General features: G+C 35.4%; 1 protein-coding gene across 1 annotated transcript; it reads left to right on the forward strand.

The window, feature by feature from the left end:
- Positions 1 to 9,480: 9,480 nt before the first annotated feature.
- On the forward strand, positions 9,481 to 12,177 carry LOC104907267 (uncharacterized). The gene has a single exon (XM_010696172.4). The coding sequence runs from the start codon at positions 11,017 to 11,019 to the stop codon at positions 12,040 to 12,042; it is 1,026 nt and encodes a 341-aa protein (XP_010694474.2). The 5' UTR covers positions 9,481 to 11,016; the 3' UTR covers positions 12,043 to 12,177.
- Positions 12,178 to 19,151: the final 6,974 nt, after the last annotated feature.

Below are 19,151 nucleotides of genomic sequence, written 5' to 3' on the forward strand. Positions count from 1 at the left end.
ATAACATTTTCTGTGTTGATTTTTTTTTTGATTTTTCTCCATTTTATTCATAATCTTCATTATCCTTGAAAAATTGATATGAGAATATGTGTTGCTTGAAAATTTTCGATTAAAATGAAGAGAATAAGGTGAAAAAAAAAGGCAACGTCCAAGAAGATAATCAACAACCGAAATCCGAGCAAAGGTAGCTATTTACAACACATGTTTACTTTAAAGATAATTTCTCAACATTATTTTGATAGATAGGTTTCACGAAAAGATTTTATGTAAGATGAAATTTGACAAGTTTTTGTTCTTTCTTTTATTTTTCTTACTAATTTGACTTCTCTAATTTGACCATATGTACTCATTGATATGTAAAAAAGGATTGAATAGATCAATTCATGATTCTTGCTCTAAAAAATTCTTTAGCCTCAATTCATGGAAACTACGTTCTTTTTCTGTCACAACAACGAAATTTTACACTATTCACCACTACCTATTTACTATCTATTGTGATTTTTATGTAAGGAAAAATATATTCATGTTGGGTCTTGTTAGATTCGTCTCGATATATATACTTTTAAAATATCAAACTTTTATATTTTTTTTATTAAAATATAATTAAAAATATTAATTGTTAAAGTTGTGCATTGGTAAGTATGAAAACTTAATTATTACAATAGAAAAAAAAGAAAATATATCATTCTCTCTCAAATTATTTTCAACCCCCTTTCAACTTTCCATCCTCTTCCTCAATTCTTTCAAGTTCAATAGTTCAGATATACAACTTTCAAATTCTAAGTTGACAAGTGCAATATTGTTTTTATTTTCTCTTTCCATCTTTTTATGGAACAATTTCACTCCATTCTTCATTACTGCATTAGCAACGAAAAAAAATCTTTCTGTAATTGGATTGCTGCCAATTAGCGACAACAATTGTATTAATTGGAGTCTATTCATCATACACCCAGGTGTATCATGTGCAATGTACACTCAAGACTAAATTTTGTTCATTTGCTTATTTAAAACTCTTTTTTTTAGTATATTTTGCTCACTTGAATTATTTCAAATGAGTAATGAGCAAAAAAATAATATTGACTATACCATACGAGTGTATGATTAAATTTATATATCAATTGACGATAAATTTTAATCAAATAGTAAGACCAAACTCAAAATTTCTTCAAGAATATATCGAAAGGTTAACTAACCTCTATTATCGAATATGACTCTATTGTTGAAACTCTCAAGCAGGTTACTCTTTTTATTAAAGGAAGACTTAATTTATGTTGCTTTTAAGATGAAAATATTTGTCTACGTAATGAATAATCTGTTCTTAATCCATTAGTTAGAGATAGGAAAGTAGTAATAAAGGAATCCAACTCAATGATATTTTAGTTGGTTCCTTTGTCTATATTATTTGTAATAATGATTTTCTTTTTATGTTGTCCAAATTCATTAACCATGTATTTTGATTATCTTTTTCTTTCTATTTTTTTTTAACTAAAATGAGGTTGTACATCTATGATAGGAATATATATTGTTAGAGGAAAGTTTCCTAATGTATAAAGTCCTTTGTATAGAGTGTTTCCTAGTGTACACATATATATTGTCAAATCATTAATGAGAAGGCAAGCTTTAACCCTAAACACATACTTCACATGGTACCGGAGCCCTAATTTTTTTCTCTCCACCGTGTTTCCTCATGGCTGGTGACAAAGATGCGTCATCCAGCGAGCCTTCCTCTCCCAAAATCGATATCACCGGTCCTTTATTTCTCGGCCAAGGCGATAGACTTGGCGATTTCATTACCCCCACCACCTTCGTACTGATAACTATGATGACTGGGATGGGGATCTCCAACTCGCCCTACAAGCGAGGCGCAAGATGGCCTTACTCGACGGCACAATCACTGGACCGCTTGATCCTTACATCGAATCCGATTGGCTCACTGTCAACACGATGCTTGTCTCATGGATGATGAATATCATAGATCTTGATGTTAAAGGTACGCTCACTAAATTTCGTGAGGCTCGTAAATTATGTGTTCATCTTAAAACGCGTTTTGCCACCGTTAATGGTCCCCAAACTCATCAAATAAAGTCTGGTATTGTTTGATGTGAACAAACCAAAACTATGAGTGTCTCAACTTATTATGGAAAATTGAATGTTTCATGAGAAGAATTGTCCAAATATGAGCCATTAATTAAATGCACATGTTGTTCGAAATGTCTTGCGGGTGCTGAACATGAATCTCGTCGCGAAATGTAGAAATTACATGATTTTCTAATGGGTTTATATTCTGATTTTTATGCTCGTTTACATACCCAAATATTGTCTACCGGCCCCTTGCCTACCCTTGACCGTGCATACCAATTAGTGGTGCAAGAAGAATGTGTGCGCACAGTCAATTAAGGATGCGCCTGAAGAAGTTGTTACTGCTATGCTCGGGTTTGCATCCGTGCGCCAGCGGGCTGTGGGCGTGGGTCTAAGGATCACCCCCACTTGTTCTCACTATCATAAACTTGGACATGATGTGTCCCGTTGTTCGTCTTTGTTGGTGTGTGCTCATTGCAAAAAACATAGGCATGAGATGAGTAATTGTTATGAATTGGTTGGCTATCCCAAAGGCTCGGATTCTAAGTCTCATGGCTCAAATCCTCCTCTCGGCCATGGGTGTGGCACTGTCAAAGCCACCACCAACATCGTGGTCGGTGCTTCATCCTCGCTCACCCCTTCGGCTTCTTTGGCTAGTGATTCCTCCACTCTTTTCACTCATGAGCAGTGGAAAGCACCTGCCGGCATATTTGATCTGCTAAGGTCTCTGATGAATGTCTCAGTGGTAAGTTTCTCTCCACTTCTTGGATTATTGATATTGGTGCTGCGCATCATGTTATTGGTGATATTTCTGGCATGTTTGATTTGGTTACTATTCCTCCTTGTCCTGTTGGTCTTCCTAATGGAAGTACAATTGTGCCTACTCAAAAAGGTTCAGTGCGATTGTCTGATACTATTACTCTCATCAATGTTCTTATAGTTCCTCAGTTCAATTGTAGTTTACTTTGTGTTCCTCAATTGACTAATTATTTGCATTGCTTTGCACAATTTAACTCTTCTATGTGTGCTATACAGGACCACGTGAAGGAGCTGATTGGAAAGGGTTGTAGGGTGGATGGGCTTTACTACTTCAACAAAGATGACAGTGTGCAAATGGTTTGATTTGTGGCATTCTCGTATGGGCCATCCTTCGAAGAAAGTGGTGAAGTTACTCCCCCCTCTTTGAGGTCATGTGGGTAGTTTGTCGAATAAAGCATGTGAATTTTGTTTTCGTGCTAAAGAGACAAGTTTTCTTTGAGTGATAATAAGGCTAGTCGAATTTTTGAAAAGGTTCATTGTGATTTGCGGGGTCCCTAAAAACATGTGACATATTGTGGGGCTCGTTATTTTTTAACTCTTGTTGATGACTTTTCTAGAGCTGTTTGAGTTTATTTAATGGAGGATAAAACTGAGGTGTTTGGCATGTTTATGAGTTTTGTAGCCATGGTTGATAGACAATTTTCTCAAACCATAAAGGTTGTTCAAAGTGATAATGGTACTGAATTCAATTGCTTGCTTGAATATTTTTCTGCTTCTGGCATCATTTTTCAAACTTCTTTTGTTGCTACTCCTCAACAAAATAGGCAAGTAGAACGCAAACATCAATATATTTTGAATGTTGGGCGTGCTTACGGTTTCAAGCCAATCTTCCTATCTATTTTTAGGGTGATAGTGTTCTCGCTGCCGCTCATTTGATTAATCGTACACCATCTCCTCTCTTACAAAACAAATCTCCCTTTGATATTCTCTTTGGCTTTCCTCTTGCTTACGTAGCTATTCGCACTTTTGGGTGTCTTTATTTTGCTCATAATCATAAGAATAAAGGGGATAAGTTTGCAAGTCATAGTAGGAAGTGTTTATTTGTTGGTTATCCATTTGGGAAAAGGGGTGGCGGTTGTTTGATCTAGATACCAAAGAATTTTTCGTCTCTCGTGATGTCAAGTTTTTTTAGGATGTGTATCCATTTGTGTCTCCGGATGATGTTACTATTGATGCTCAAATTTTAGTGCCTACTGATGAGTTGGTTTATTTTGATTTTGCCGATCATATTGTGGAATTCCCTTCCTTGAACTCTCCAACAAAATTACCTCCCTCCACACAACAATCCACAACCGAAAATTTACCCCCTTCCCAACCCAATTCTCTCCATGAAATCTCTCCTTCCCGCGCCACTGATGATGCGCCTATTACTTCCAGCCTCATGCCTTTGGGCCCAACTCTCTTCTCTCCACCAATTTTAGTGCCCCACCCAAATATTTCCCCTCCTGCTAGTCTATCCAGTTCCAACCCAGCTTTGTCAAGTTCCGCCCAACCCAATGCTGTATCTCCCCAACCCGTCTCTCTTGATGCTTCATTGGGCCCATCTGCTACACTTCACTGGGCCCATTTGAGCCGCCTGCTGCCATGTTGGGCTCTTCTAGGCCGTCTCTTGCATCTGGCCCCCTGTTGTTTTGGGCCGAGGGATGAGGGACAAGGTGCCCTCTGTTTTGTTATAAGATTTTGTCATGCACACTGTTATTTTCGATGGCCCATCTTTCTCTACCTCGTCTTTATCATCTCCTTCAGGTACTCCTTATCCTATAACTCACTATATAATTTATCTGTAAATTATTTGAAGTTTATTACAGAAGTTGTTTCTACTACCGAACCAAAATCTTTTAAGGAGGCTATGAGGTGTGATGGTTGCAATTAAGGAGTTTATGCAGGATGAGATTCAAGCCTTAAAGGCCAATGGTACATGGATTTTGGAGGAGCTTCTTCCCGGGAAGCGTGCTTTGGGAAATCAGTGGGTTTATTGTACCAAGTTTCTGTCTAATGGAGAGGTTGATCGCCTCAAATCTCGCTTGGTTGTTTTGGGCAACCATCAGGAGGCAGGTATTGATTACATAGAGACTTTTGCTCCTGTCGCTAAAATGACCACTGTTCGTGCTTTTTTTTAGTTATTGCAGCTTCTAAAAATTGGGAGCTTCATCATATGGATGTTCATAATGTCTTTCTTCATAGTGATTTGGAAGAAGATATCTATATGAAGCTCCCCCCTGGTTTTGCCTGTTCAAATCCTAATCTGGTTGTCCCTCTATGGTTTGAAACAGGCTCCCCTTTGTTGGTTTGCCAAACTTATCACTACTTTGAAAGATTATGGTTTTCTTCAGTCTTACTCTGATTACTCTCTCGTTACCTACACTCGCCGATTCATTCAAATCAATGTCTTGGTATATGTTGATGATCTCATTATTTCTTGTATGATTTCGCTGCTCTTTCTTCTTTAAGGCTTATTTGTCTGATTGCTTTAAGATGAAGGACTTGGGTGCTCTCATGTATTTTCTTGGGATTGAGGTTACTCGCAGTACTTCTGGTATTTTCTTATGTCAATGCAAGTACACTCTTGACATCATCTCTGAGGCTGGCTTGTTAGGTTCTAAGCCGAGTGGCTTTCCTATTGAGCAAAATCATCGTCTTGCTCTTTCTTCAGCCCCCTTATTATCGAATCTAGCTGCATGCTTATCGTCATTTTGTGGGCCGACTCATATATTTGGCCGTCACTCGGTCTGACTTAGCCTATTCGGTGCATGTTTTGTCTCAGTTTATGCAGGACCCACGTATTGAACACTGGGATGCTGCTTTATGAATATTTCGTTATTTGAACGGTACTCCTGGTCAAAGTATCCTCTACGATCTACCCACTTACTTCTATTAGTAAACCTATATATTTTTCTATTAGTTTGTTATGTGATAGCTAAATTGCTTTGCACATAGAGGCTAATCTTATATTTCATGATTAACCGAAAGATATTATATGGATCATGTTTGTGTATGGTAAGCTGTAGGCGTGTAATATATATGACCTCTTTTCATATCGATATGAGTTAATTATCATCAAAGTGTTTGATCTACAACAATTCTTTATCTACTATGCTACTACTAGGTGGGCACTTAGGACTTGCATGCACAACTTAAAGGAAGCATAATAGAGGCTAGTATCATGTATGCTAAGAAAGTGTCTTTGTTTATTTGGGCATACAATCTGTTTCCTAAGAGATATTAGTACCATGTATGTATGTTAAAACTAGACGCACCAATTTTATTCCTCCATGTAAGTTTTCCACAATAATCCACAATAACATAGAGAATAATACCACCCCCAAAAAATTTCATACACAATATAGAGATGTAGACCTTTTCAATCATTTTCAATTGGGACCCAACAATTCAAATACATAACATTCTTAAGAGATTCCTCAGATGTTTTTATGCAAAATATACTTGAGTTTGATGAAGATAATCTTTTATCTTGAGAACATGATTGGATGTTGTTCATAACATGTTGTTGAAAGGACCAAATTGGGCGATTCCACCTTGAAAGCCTTTGATCTAATTTTAAGGCCTCAACAGCTGCAATGCTTGCTGCTACTACCCAAGTTTTAGTGGTGTTCATCCTTTTTTTTACCTCAAAAACTTGAAAAAACTATGAGTGAAAATACACTTGAAATAAAGAGAGAGATATAAAAACCTTGAAGATGGTAGTAATATTCTTTTTCAATGAGTAAGAATGATGAAAGTTAGTGGGCTGGATATGTACTTATACTACTGATAGTATATAGGAGGCTAAATATGTGGGAGCTTGAGCTAGCACAAGCAAGGAGCGTAATTGGGTGCTCAGGAGATGAGTCACCGAATCAAACGTGTCTTTCTCTTAGAATGTCACTAATAATAGTGGTTTTTTGAGTCTTTGGTAATTGTGCCTCAAGCAAGGGACATCAGACATCAGATCTGATGAAGGATTGTTCCTTAGGGGACTACATGATAAAGGACATTTCCTTAAATAATCGTATTCTTGCATTATCAGGATGTACATGGTGGAACATGTTTGGCAATTAGGGGATCTACACTACTTGTGAGTTCATTATATTAGCACCTTCAATTAGCTAATTGTGTTTGACGAATTCTGATAGCTAATTGTATTAGTAGTTTGTATAAGAGTAATTAGTAAGTTGATGAGTTTTACTCTTCAGACCAACAACTTCAATCATCATCTTCGTCGATTGCTAGTCGGTTCATCTGACTTTAGAGGCTTTTCAGTCATTTGTAACAACTTGTTTCTTCTCGGTAGCAAGTTAGTTGAGTAAAAAGAGTTCTATGAGTGGAGTAGTGAAAGTCTCATGCAACTATCTTGAGAGTAGACATAATATGAATAAAAAAAAAAGAAAATAGAATCATTTTTTGATGGTTTTTAGCTGAATGTTGTTTCATCTTAATGTTTACAATCCCCTATCACTAAAATGCTCATTTCACTAGCTTTTCCAATGTTTTTTTGGCAACGAAAAATAAAGAAAAGAAAAGGCAAAAACGCAACAATAAGGGGGTTTTCGGCTTTCCGCCCCTCCACCAACTTTTTCAAAATTAGTGGTTTGAATTTTAAATGTCTTTTTCTTTCAACTAAACACACTATTAGGTATGATTAAACTATTTACTATAAATATATAATATCAAATACTTTATTTTTCCTTTATACCATTGTTCACCACCAAGACTTTTTGAACAAGATCGATGTCCATCTATAAAAGGAATTTCTAGAATTTGCATAAGGTAAGTAGCTTTTTATAACTAAATTGAGTAAAAGGTGTTCTAACTTTTCTTCTTTCATCTTTAAAAAAGTAGCTTCTCATTATATAAAACTTCCCACAGGAATTTATTTACCATGTAAACAAATGAGCACTTAATTTCAAGCAAGCAATTTTGGACATATGAAAAAGTTCATATTAGTCTAAGGAAATTAAGTGGTCATATGGTTGACTGTGGAAGCATAAATTCTTATATAAGTGTAAAAAAAAAACTTTTATCTCATAAAAAGTGCACAAAAGTTGTTTGGGAGTATGGAAAGTGAAAATTCGCGATGAGAAGCTTTACTTAAATACTTAGTGGTGGAGCAGGTAAAATAGTTCCTCCATTTAGTGGAAACTAGAATTATCTATAATTTTTCAAATAACAATTATAGCATTTTTTTTTAATTCATATTTTTATATCAACCAAACAAGCACTAAAATTAATAGTGTGGCAAAAAGTTTAAACCAATCAAGTAAGTAAAATAATTAAAAATTCAATTTCAAAAGATTACTATAAAATTTATAACTACTAACTAAAAGTAAAAATCATCTTATTGCTCATGTAGTAGATGAATTTTAATTAATAATGTAGACTGACATGAAACTTTTAATTCATAGAACAATTAATTATCGCCTACGAAATACGCTATTATGCCTACAAAATGTGTTTATTGCGATATTATACACAAGGAGTTTAACAATTTACATCTATCTTTTTTGGGTACATTATAAAAAGTTATTAGGACACCCTTTTCTTTAGAAAATAATTTGCATCTATATAATTATATACAATACATCACTAATGATTTGGAGTAATCCAACTGTCCTTTAGGCCTTGTTTGGTTGTATATGGGCAGTCATACTTCCTAGGAAGTTATTTTTCCATGTATTTGAAATTCCTAGGAAGTCTAAAATTGTGTTTGGTTGATAATGGAAAGTAGAACTTCCTATGGAAAGCTCTATTTAACTAGGAGGACCTAAGTAAGTAACTTCCTCCAATTTGGAGGAAGTAGAACTTCCTAGGAAGTGCAAATTCTCATAGTTTTGCCAACCAAACAACTTCATATACTTCTACTTCCTAGGAATTTGCACTTCCCATAATTTTTTTTATCAACCAAACAAGGCCTTATTGTATGTAACTGTACTATATACCATCCAAAATTGTCATTTTCTCTCAACCCATATTTCTTAGAATATTTGTGCTATTTCTCCAAATTCACTGCACCTTTTTTTAGATGTATCTAACATTAATCTTCAATACTCACTCTCACTTAACTGTCCCATACTTTTGATGGACCTCACTTTGTCTTTTACCCAAAAGAAAAATAAAATACCAGGGGCTCTCTTCCTTCTGTTTTTACACAAACAGCCAGCAAATCACCACAACTTATCATCTTTATCACTCAAATTTAATTCTCTCTCCTTATAAAGCTCATCAAGACCATCAAACTTTCAAACAATAATATATCCTCAAAACACAATCAAAGTTCTAAACTTTATTATAAATTTCTAAGTTTCATACCCCCCAAAAAAAATGAGTTCAGTAAAAAGTAGAGCATGGATAGTAATGGCAGCAATTGAAGGGATGAAAGATCAAGGATTTGCAAGATGGAATTATACAATAAGATCACTTCAAAATCATGCAAAAAATAATGTTAGATCTTATTCTCAAGCTAAAAATCTTTCTGGGTCAACTTCCTCTGTTATTTCCCAGAAATTGAATGATTCTGAAGAGTCTCTTAGGAAAGTTATGTATTTGAGTTGTTGGGGTCCTAATTAATTTTATTTATGGACTGTCCAATTTTCTTATTGTATTGTACTAACTGTATATACTATGCTATATAAGCCGCGGTTCATCGGAGATTTATTGTCTACCATATACTATGATATAACTAAATTATCACTAAATATCATAAAGCCCGTCATCGTGTGATTTTGTCATAAATTCGTAAATAATAACATTTTGGTTGCTTAGTCCTGTTCTCTTCGTCATAAATTAATTGAATTGAATTTAACTGAATTAAATTATAACTAATAGTGATGATAATAAATAAATTATGAACTGAACTGATTGAAACTAAACTGAATTGAACTGATTGCAACTAAATTGAAAATAAGTTGGAGAGAACAAACTCTTAATTTGAATTTTAACTATAAATTCATAAACAATAACATTTTTTCTAACTAGAATATAACACTGATTATAAATAAAAGAAAATTATTCGATAATTAATGTAATTCTAGGAAAAGTTAAGAGCATTTTAGAGAGAATTTCTTTTGGGAAGTTTGACTTTTTTCAAAAATTTAAAAACAGCCTTGTGAATTGTGATATCAACTCTTATCTTGTAGCGAGTTGACATCCACATGAAAATTTATACTTCTTTCATTCAGTTTTAAATGAAATATTGGGTGAAATGACACTATTCATTGATCAATTTTGACTCAAATTTATCGTCATTATATAAAGAAAAACATAGTTAAGTGGGAAGCGCGTTGGGGTCACGTCAAAAAATAAACTTTTCATTTAAAATTGAACGGGGGAGGAAGTACTTTCTTTGATCCTATTTAAATGCAACACTTTTAGTTATGACACTTGACACTATTAACAGTTATTTATATAACTAACTTTTGTGTTTCATATGTAGGGAAAATTATAATCATATGTGATTTATTGGTTCGTCTCAATGTTTATTTTACTAATATCTAATGTTTACAGTTTTTACAAAAGTATAACTAAAATATTAATATTTCCTCCGTTCCGTTTTAAATGCAACAAAAAGGTTATTATTTATGAGATATAAAATATTCATTTGTTACATTTAGACGAAACGGAAAAAATAGTTTAAATGATGCATTTACAAGCGTGAAACTAAAGCAGAGGAAGTAACTTGTGAACAAGTTTTCTAGCACTTCTATTTGATGTTGACGCTTCTCAGCTTCCCAAGAAACAGACTATTTCCCCAACTGAAGCAAGCAACGTACTTATTCATTTCTGGCAGTAAGTAGTTTTGGCAAAGAATAAATTATTCACCACTTTTATCTAATCTAGGAATTAGCTCATGCTAAAGGGAGGAATATCATCTCAACCTAACTTAGTGCATTTGAATGGAATCACCTAGTATGATTGCATGAGCTCATGTGTATTATTGAGAATGATATATAATAAACCCTGCTACTCTTAACCTTAATCTTTCTTTTTTTAACTCCTCCAGGTTAATCTCCAACTGATTGACGTACCTATTAACATACTGCTAGTGAACCACGTCAAATCTGTGTGTTCTTTATTCGTTGAATTTTCTTATATCTTTCTTGCGTCTGTTATATCATACTCAATATGGGGAATAAACAATCAACCGCTGCCAGAAACAGGATTTCACAGCTAGAGACAGAACTTTCTTCAACTCGGAATGCACTATCATCAACTCAAAATGCACTATCATCAACTCAAAATGAGTTGAAATCTACCAATGTTAAGTTATCATCTACCATGGCTAGTTTGAGAGAATCACAACAAAAGGTAGAGAAGCTTACAAAAGATAATGCACTTCGTGAAATTTTAGTAACAAAGTTGTCCAAAGTAGGGGAGCTTCAAGAACAAGTTCATTCTACCAAGTTTGAGGCATTATCAAGTAAATTTATGTTGGAAGTCTCAAGAAAAGAGGAAGAAGAGCTCAAAGAACAACTTATAGCTCGAAAAAAGTTCCAAGATGATATAGAAATGAAAGTAAAAGTGTTAATGGAGATGGAAAAACAAATCTCCTTTGTGAATGATGAAATGTTATCTACCATGTCTAGTTTGAAAGCGTCGAAAAATGAGGAAAATATGCTTAAAGAACAACTTTTAACTCAAGATAAGGTCCAAAAAGACATGGAAATGAAATTGGAAGTGATAAGGAAGCTTGAGAAACAACTTTCACAAACTAAAAATGAGGCATTATCAATGAAGCATGATTTTGAGGCATCAAAAATGGAGGAAAATATGCTTGAAGAACAACTTGAAAGTTTTGAAAAGTTTAATCAAGATATAGAAATGAAATTGCGAAAGGTAATGGAGGTCGAGAAACAGATTATGTTTAGTAAAGCCGAAGGTTTGTTTGTTAAGGCTAGTTTACAAGCATTGAGGAAGCAAGAAGAAGGGCTTAAGAAGCAACTTTTGGAATTTGAAAAGTATCAAAAAGACATGGAAATAAAACTAGAGAAGATATTTGAGCTTGAACAAGAAATCTCATTGTCTGAAGTTGAAGCATTATCCACCATGGATAGTTTAGAAAACTCGAAAAACGAGGTAGAGAAGCTCAAAGAGAAACTCTTAGCACTTGAAAAGGTACAACAAGCAATGGAGGAGCTAAGGGTGTTATAATTATAATTGTAGTTAATTGAAGAAGGTTAATGTGTATGTCATTTATATATATGTATGGAATTACTTCCTATATATGCCACCAATCAGTTGTAGCGTTTGTTTATTTTATGATCAAAGTTCATGAACTTGACTAAATTTAATTACAAACATAGTAGTATAAGAAAACATATATGTTGCTTCTGATTTTGAAGTACTATTCTCAATCCAATGGAGTATGGACCCTCTGATTTTGTATTTTTTGTTCCTCTGATTTTTAACTGTACTAATTAATCAAGTTTTTTGACACTCTATCTAGGGATGGGTTCAGTCCAGGCGGAGCCTCACCTGCATTTGTCATTCGCATCCATCCGCTTCACCTGGTCTATCTGTACTGTCACCCGGTAACTCATCACCCAAATTTCATCCATCTTTCATGGAATGAAGTCCTTATTCTAAACAAAAATCGGGTTAACTGAGTTGTCTGTAAGAAGTAAGAACTAAGACAAACTTATATTCGTTTCTTGCAGAATATAGTTCAGGAAAGAATGAAAGATAGTACATTTATCTAATCTTGGCATTAACTCATGCACAAGGCAGGAATAACTAAGTTTGTGATACTATAAATTTGATTTTAAGAAGTCCATTTTCTTTGCCTTACGTGGTGGATTATATCTTGGATGTTCAATTGATCCAAAACTTATACCCTTTGTTCATGGGTTCTAAACAAGCAACAGAGGCCAGGAGAAGGATCCAACTGCTCGAGGGAGCACTTTCCTCGACTAAGGCTGCATTATCGTCTACTCAAGCTGGATTATCATCCGCGAAGGCTGCCTTATCGTCTACCAAGGGTGAATTATCATCTACCAAAGCTAAGTTATCATCTATGAAGGTCGCGTTATCATCCACCAAAACTGAACTATCATCTACTAAAGCTGAGTTATCATCCACCAAGGCTAAGTTATCATCTATCAATGTTGCCTTATCATCTACTAAGGCAGAGCTATTATCAACTAAAGCGGTGTTGTCATCCACCAAGACTAAGTTATCATCTACAAATGTTGCGTTATCATCTACCAAAACTGAGCTATCATCTACTAAGGCGGAGTTATCATCCACTAAGGCTAAGTTATCATCTACTAATGCCGCGCTATCATCTATGAAGGCTGCATTATCATCTACCAAAGTTGAGTTATCATCAACCAAAACTAAGTTATCATCTACCAAGGCAGAAGTATCATCTAGTAAAGCTGCATTATTTACAATCAAGGCTGAGTTATCATCTACCAAGGCCGAGTTATCATCTACAAAATCTAAGTTATCATCTACCAAGGCTGAATTTTCATCTAGGATGACTAGTTTAAGTGTGTCGAAACAAGAGATAGCGAAGCTTAAGAAAATCAATCTGGCTCATGCAAATATAATAATGAAAATGTACAAGGTAGTGAAGCTAGAAGAACAAGTTTCTTCTACCAAAGTTGAGGCATTATCAAGTAAGTTTAACTTGGAAGCCTCAGAAAAAGAGGTTAAAACTCTCAAAGAAAAACTTGCGGCTCAAGAAGAGTATGAAAAGGCTATAGCAATTAAATTGGAGAAGGTAATGAAGATTGAAAATGAAATTTCCTCTACGAATGACGAACTGTTTTCTATCAAGACTAGTTTAGATGCATCAAAAACGGAGGAAAATATGCTCCAAGAACAATTTTTAAGTCAAGAAAAGTTTCATAAAGACTTGCAAATGAAATTGCATGTGATAATGAAGCTTGAGAGACAACTTTTGAATACTAAGATTGAGGCATCATCAGTAATGTGTGACTTTGCACCCTCAAAAAAGGAGGAAAACTTGCTTAAAGAACAACTTAAAAGTTGTGAAAAGTTGCATCAAGATATGGAATTGAACTTGCAAAAGGTAATTGATCTCGAGAAACAACGCAAGGCTGAAAGTTTGTTAAGGCTAGTTTAGAAGCCTACTAAAAGCAAGAAGAGGGGCTTAGGAAACAACTTGAGAAGGTTTGTTTGTTATAAGCATAGAAAAGATATTACTTATATAAGAATAAAATGGATATTTTGTTCCGAACTATCTTTAACTTCAAGTTTTTGCGAGAAACTATCTTATAAAAAATTTGTTATCCCAAACTACCTTACTTTTACCATTTTGTTGTTGGCAGCTACCCTATATATGTCGATATCCGACATTGACTCTTTATTTTTGTCAGTTTCTTTTAATTTCACGTAATATCACTTAACCTCTTCAAATCCATTTTCGGATTTCCCCACCCTATTTTCTCCATTTTCCTGTGTGCTCTCTCTCTCATATCTATGGTCGACACTTTGTACCACCAATCCACCATTAAATTGAACTTCTAATACTAAAACTAAAATTGAAACAATCACCCTTTCAATCTCGTGAAATCTCAAGCAATTTCCAAAAAGATAACTCTATTTTCTCCCACAATATTGAGCTGCAAAAAGTCGATGTCGAAAATCGGCATTTGGTAGTTGTCAATAACAAATTGGTAAAAGTAAGGTAGTATGGGGTTAACAAATTTGTTATAAGGTAGTTTCTCACAAAAACTTGAAAGTTAAAAATAGTTTGGGATATAAAAGTTGAAAGCGTAACTTCTTCGACATATGCCGAATTTATTGTACTTCCCCTATTTTGAAATAAGTGAAAAATATCTCTCAAAACATTCTCACACAAAAGAGAAATATTTTACTTATTTAGTTATTTCAAAACAGAAAAAGTACCTAAGTTGCATTATTATGTAAATTTGCAATGAAAGTCCCGTATTATGTTTATGGCAATGAAATCACAAGATTTATGTCAGTTATGTGTCTCACTCCTACTCTTTAAATACCACTTTAGTTTGTATTATTTTATTGTAGTGGTGTTATATTATTATTACGATTTTTTCACCAGGTACTTCTAAGTAGTGGCGATTCAGGAATTGAGTCGTGTGGGTTCAAGGTTGTTCGAACATAAATTCTAAATTACAACATATTACTATCTAGAGTTACATTTTTTTAAAAGGAAAACTTTCAACAATTATACTTAGCGGAGCTTACATTATAAAAAAAAACTATATATATCTATGATACGAAACATGAAAAAATGAAATATTAACAAGTAGCACAAATGTGAAATATAAAATGACTAATTAAGAACAAGACAAGACAAGTAATAAGATATTTGCGTTTTCGAAGATATTGAGCTCTACCAAGAATTTTGTTTAGAAGTGACGCGTAAAAATTTAATATTTGCACTTTTAGTTTATAAAATGCACATGTAAAATTTGCAAAAATATATAATACTAACCCTTCACATTTTAACACACTTCTAATTGCAAATCATATAAATATATGAGCAGTGAATCGAGTGGTACACATAGTGAATGTTTGACTAATTTTACTTACTACATTACTAAGTACTCAACTTGCACGTATAGTATAACATTAATCCTCAAACCAAGTTTTATTTCTTAACAAAGTGAATTTTTGACTAGTGATCAACCAAGTATTAAAACATAAGACAAAGGGATGGAAAAAAAGTAAAAGAATGACAAATGAAATAATAAAACTTGCTCTGAGGAGTGGTATCGAACCCGCGACCCCGCACACAAGCGCTCACCCTAACAGGCTTGCACGCACAATTTGCCACTGGGCCAAATGGGTATATCTGTCAAACATATGCGTGTTTTTTTTTGTATATATCTCTTATTTAGTTTCCAATTTCTCCCAGATTTTCTTTCGGATCCGCGTGGGTTCAGTTGAACCCAACGAACCCACGCTGGATCCGCAACTGCCCCTGAAGTTTCACGAAATGCACCAACTACCAAGCACCCTTGTTGTTTCGGAAATGCACTAGATGCCCTTGTGATTTACGCAAATGCACCAAATACCCTTAATGACCAACGGTGTTAAGTTTTTGTTAACTTTATTTACCATTTTACCATTATAAACCCCTAACTCTGAACCTTAACCATGAAATCTAACCCTATACCTTAACCCTAATATTAACCCCCTAAACCTCCCCCACCCCAGCACCAGCCCTCCTTCGCCACCCTCCGTAACAACCCTCCTTCACCCACCACCCCAGTCCCCAGTAACCCCCTCCTCCTCCACCCCCATTGCAGCCCCCCTCCACCCCCACCCCACCCTCACCCCCGCATTAGCCCCCATCCCCCACCCCCGTCGAATCCCCCCTTCCCCGTCAAAAATACACCATCAAACCCCCTATTCTAGGTTAGGATTTGAAGTTAGAGGGTTAGTGTAAGGGTAGGGTTAGAAGTTTGGGTTTAATTAGGGGTAGATGGGTTAATCAACCCTAAAAGCTAACGAAAACTTAACACCGTTAACCAGTAAGGGTACTTGGTGCATTGTATGCAAATCACAAGGGCAACTGGTGCATTTTCAAAACAACGAGGGTACGTGGTACATTTCGTGAAACCACATAAATACCTAGTGAAAAAACCGTTATTATTATGATCCACACTTTTGTAATTACATTTCAAATATAGCAATCATCAACTAGTAAAATACAATGAGGCACAATACAAATAGTACACGTATTATAGAATAGAAGATTTAAACTTCTGATAACGTTAATTTACTCTAAAATTTCTCTTTTTCTTTATTAAATTCCATTACTATCTATATTATTAAGGTCATATTTTTCTATAAAATTATATTAAAGATTATTATCATTTTTTTTTTTTTACAACAAGTACAAACATGTTTAAGTTATATGAAATTACCTAATCTGGCTGCTGTAGCTAATGCATGAGCAGGGGCCACTACATCTCTACCTACATAATGAATATTACAAAACAAAAATTTACTACGCAAAGCCTGTATATCATGTGCGATAGATGCAACTTCGAAAGGGTATTGACGTTTGTGAAGGGCTTGAACGAGAACTCTGTTATCTGAGTAAATGCGAACTCGGTTAACACCATGAGCGTATGCTTCACGTAACCCTCGGAGAACTGCATGAGCTTCCGTTTGCAGGGAAGACAAAGAGATTACTACATCATTTCCTTCAAATATTTTTGAATTGTCCAAGAGGGCTGACCATCCAATTCCCGCTCGTGGATGCTTTTGCTTATGCCTTTCCAAGCTCCATCAACCTTAACTATACATTCGTCAAAAGAAGAATTAAGCTGAGAGACGTGACATCTATCTAAACTTGAGTTATCGGAAAAATTTTAAACTTCCCTAAATTAAATAACAATAATTAGTTGCTAAAATTTTTCTTTAATAATAAGTTATGTTAGATGATTTCATTAGTTAAAGGAAGGAAACAAATAACAAATTAATTACTAAACAAATTGATGGCATAAAAAGGAAAAGAAAAAGAGAAAAGAAAAAAAAAAGAAAAAAAAAAAGGAAGAATTTGAGAAACAGAAAACGTGAGTTTTCTTCCCCTTTGCTCCGTCTCAGTTTTCTTCAAAACCCACCCATGGATTTCTAAATCAAAAATGGGTTATTGAACACAAACAAACTTATTTGCAAAGAAAATTCATTTATCAAACCAAATTACCCAATAACCCATTGTATCCATTCAATTTCATCAATCGAATTGGGCAAAAATTAGAACTCAACAATGGCTATAAAAAGCCATGTTCATTCCCTCAAACCACCATCCACTAATCACAAACAAATTCACTCAAGCCTCCTGAGATTATCGCCGGAAAACACCCCAACCGCCACCTAAACCACCTTCAAATTCTCTGTTTTTCGCAACTCTCTCTCACTCCTCTGTTTTCGTTCAGCCACCGCAACACCACCACCCTCCACCGACGACCTCCTGTGCGTCACCCACCGCGGCGCCGACCCAGCCCGTATGCCCTTCTCCGTCGCCCGTATCACCTCTCTCTCGTCCTCATCTCTCTCTCGCTCAGCTCCTCTCTGCTCTCGCCCAGCTCTTTCTCTCTCCTCTGCTTGCTGCGCGCACCGCCAGACCGCCGCTACAGCACCGACGAACCCGAGCCCAGAGTCGCCGGAGTTTTGCGCCTTTCGCCGCTGTCGCCGGAGCCTCGTCCGTCCTCCCTTGCTCTCTGGTTCAACGTCTGCTCAATTGGAGAAGAGATTAAAAAGGAAGAGATATTACAAGCCTTCCCCTACGTCCGATCAAGGTTGTTAAGCAGGATTCCAGGTAACGTCTACTGCTAACACCCGCACTCCCCTTCCAACTACGTTTTATGGTGATTTTATATAATGTTTATGCTATGTTTTATATGGTGTGCGGGATATGAAATGTTTTGTAAATGATTTGATGACGTTATGAAATGACTTTAATATGATTTCTGAAAACCACTCAAAAGAAACGAAACATGATAAATGAAAGTGAAAGATGGTGAATGACAGTACTATGTTCTCTGGACCGTGCATGTGTCATTCTGTTATCTGGCGGCAACGCCACCTTCTGATGGGGGACAACGTCCTCGGTGGCACCCGCATTATGGCATTATATGCCACCTTCTGATGGGGGATGAATATCCTCGGTGGCTTTGCCTTCTGTTACGATGTATGGCATTATATGCCACCTTCTGATGGGGGATGAATATCCTCGGTGGCTTTGCCTTCTGTTATGATGTCTGGCATTATATGCCACCTTCTGATGGGGATGAATATCCTCGGTGGCTTTGCCTTCTGTTACGATGTCTGGCATTATATGCCACCTTCTAATGGGGGATGAATATCCTCGGTGGCTTTGCCTTCTGTTATGATCTATGATGTTATATGTCACCTTCTGACGGGAGATGAATATCCTCGGTGGTTATGCCTTTCTGTACTCGCCAAAGTAACCAAAGAAAGTTTTCTGATAATGAAATGTGATAATGGAGATAATATGAACGAAAATGACTTTTAAATTCCTGATTCGAAGTGTATGTTTACGAAATGATTCTTACTATATTCTCTTCTCCCTGTTTGCAAATAAAATGAATTGAAATGAATTTACGTTGTTAGAGTAGTACGTTACTGAGCCTCGGCTCATGACGTTTTGTTTTTCTGTTTTAGGTATGCATATGAAGATGGGATGACGTAGCAGTGAGGATTAAATTACGTTAATTCATGCGACTATGACGGTTATGTAATCCAAGTTTATGATCACTAAATTTCGACAGGTGAAG

The sequence above is a fragment of the Beta vulgaris genome, chromosome 4, assembly GCF_026745355.1.
Source record: "Beta vulgaris subsp. vulgaris cultivar EL10 chromosome 4, EL10.2, whole genome shotgun sequence".
In the NCBI taxonomy this organism is placed as follows: Eukaryota; Viridiplantae; Streptophyta; class Magnoliopsida; order Caryophyllales; family Amaranthaceae; genus Beta; species Beta vulgaris.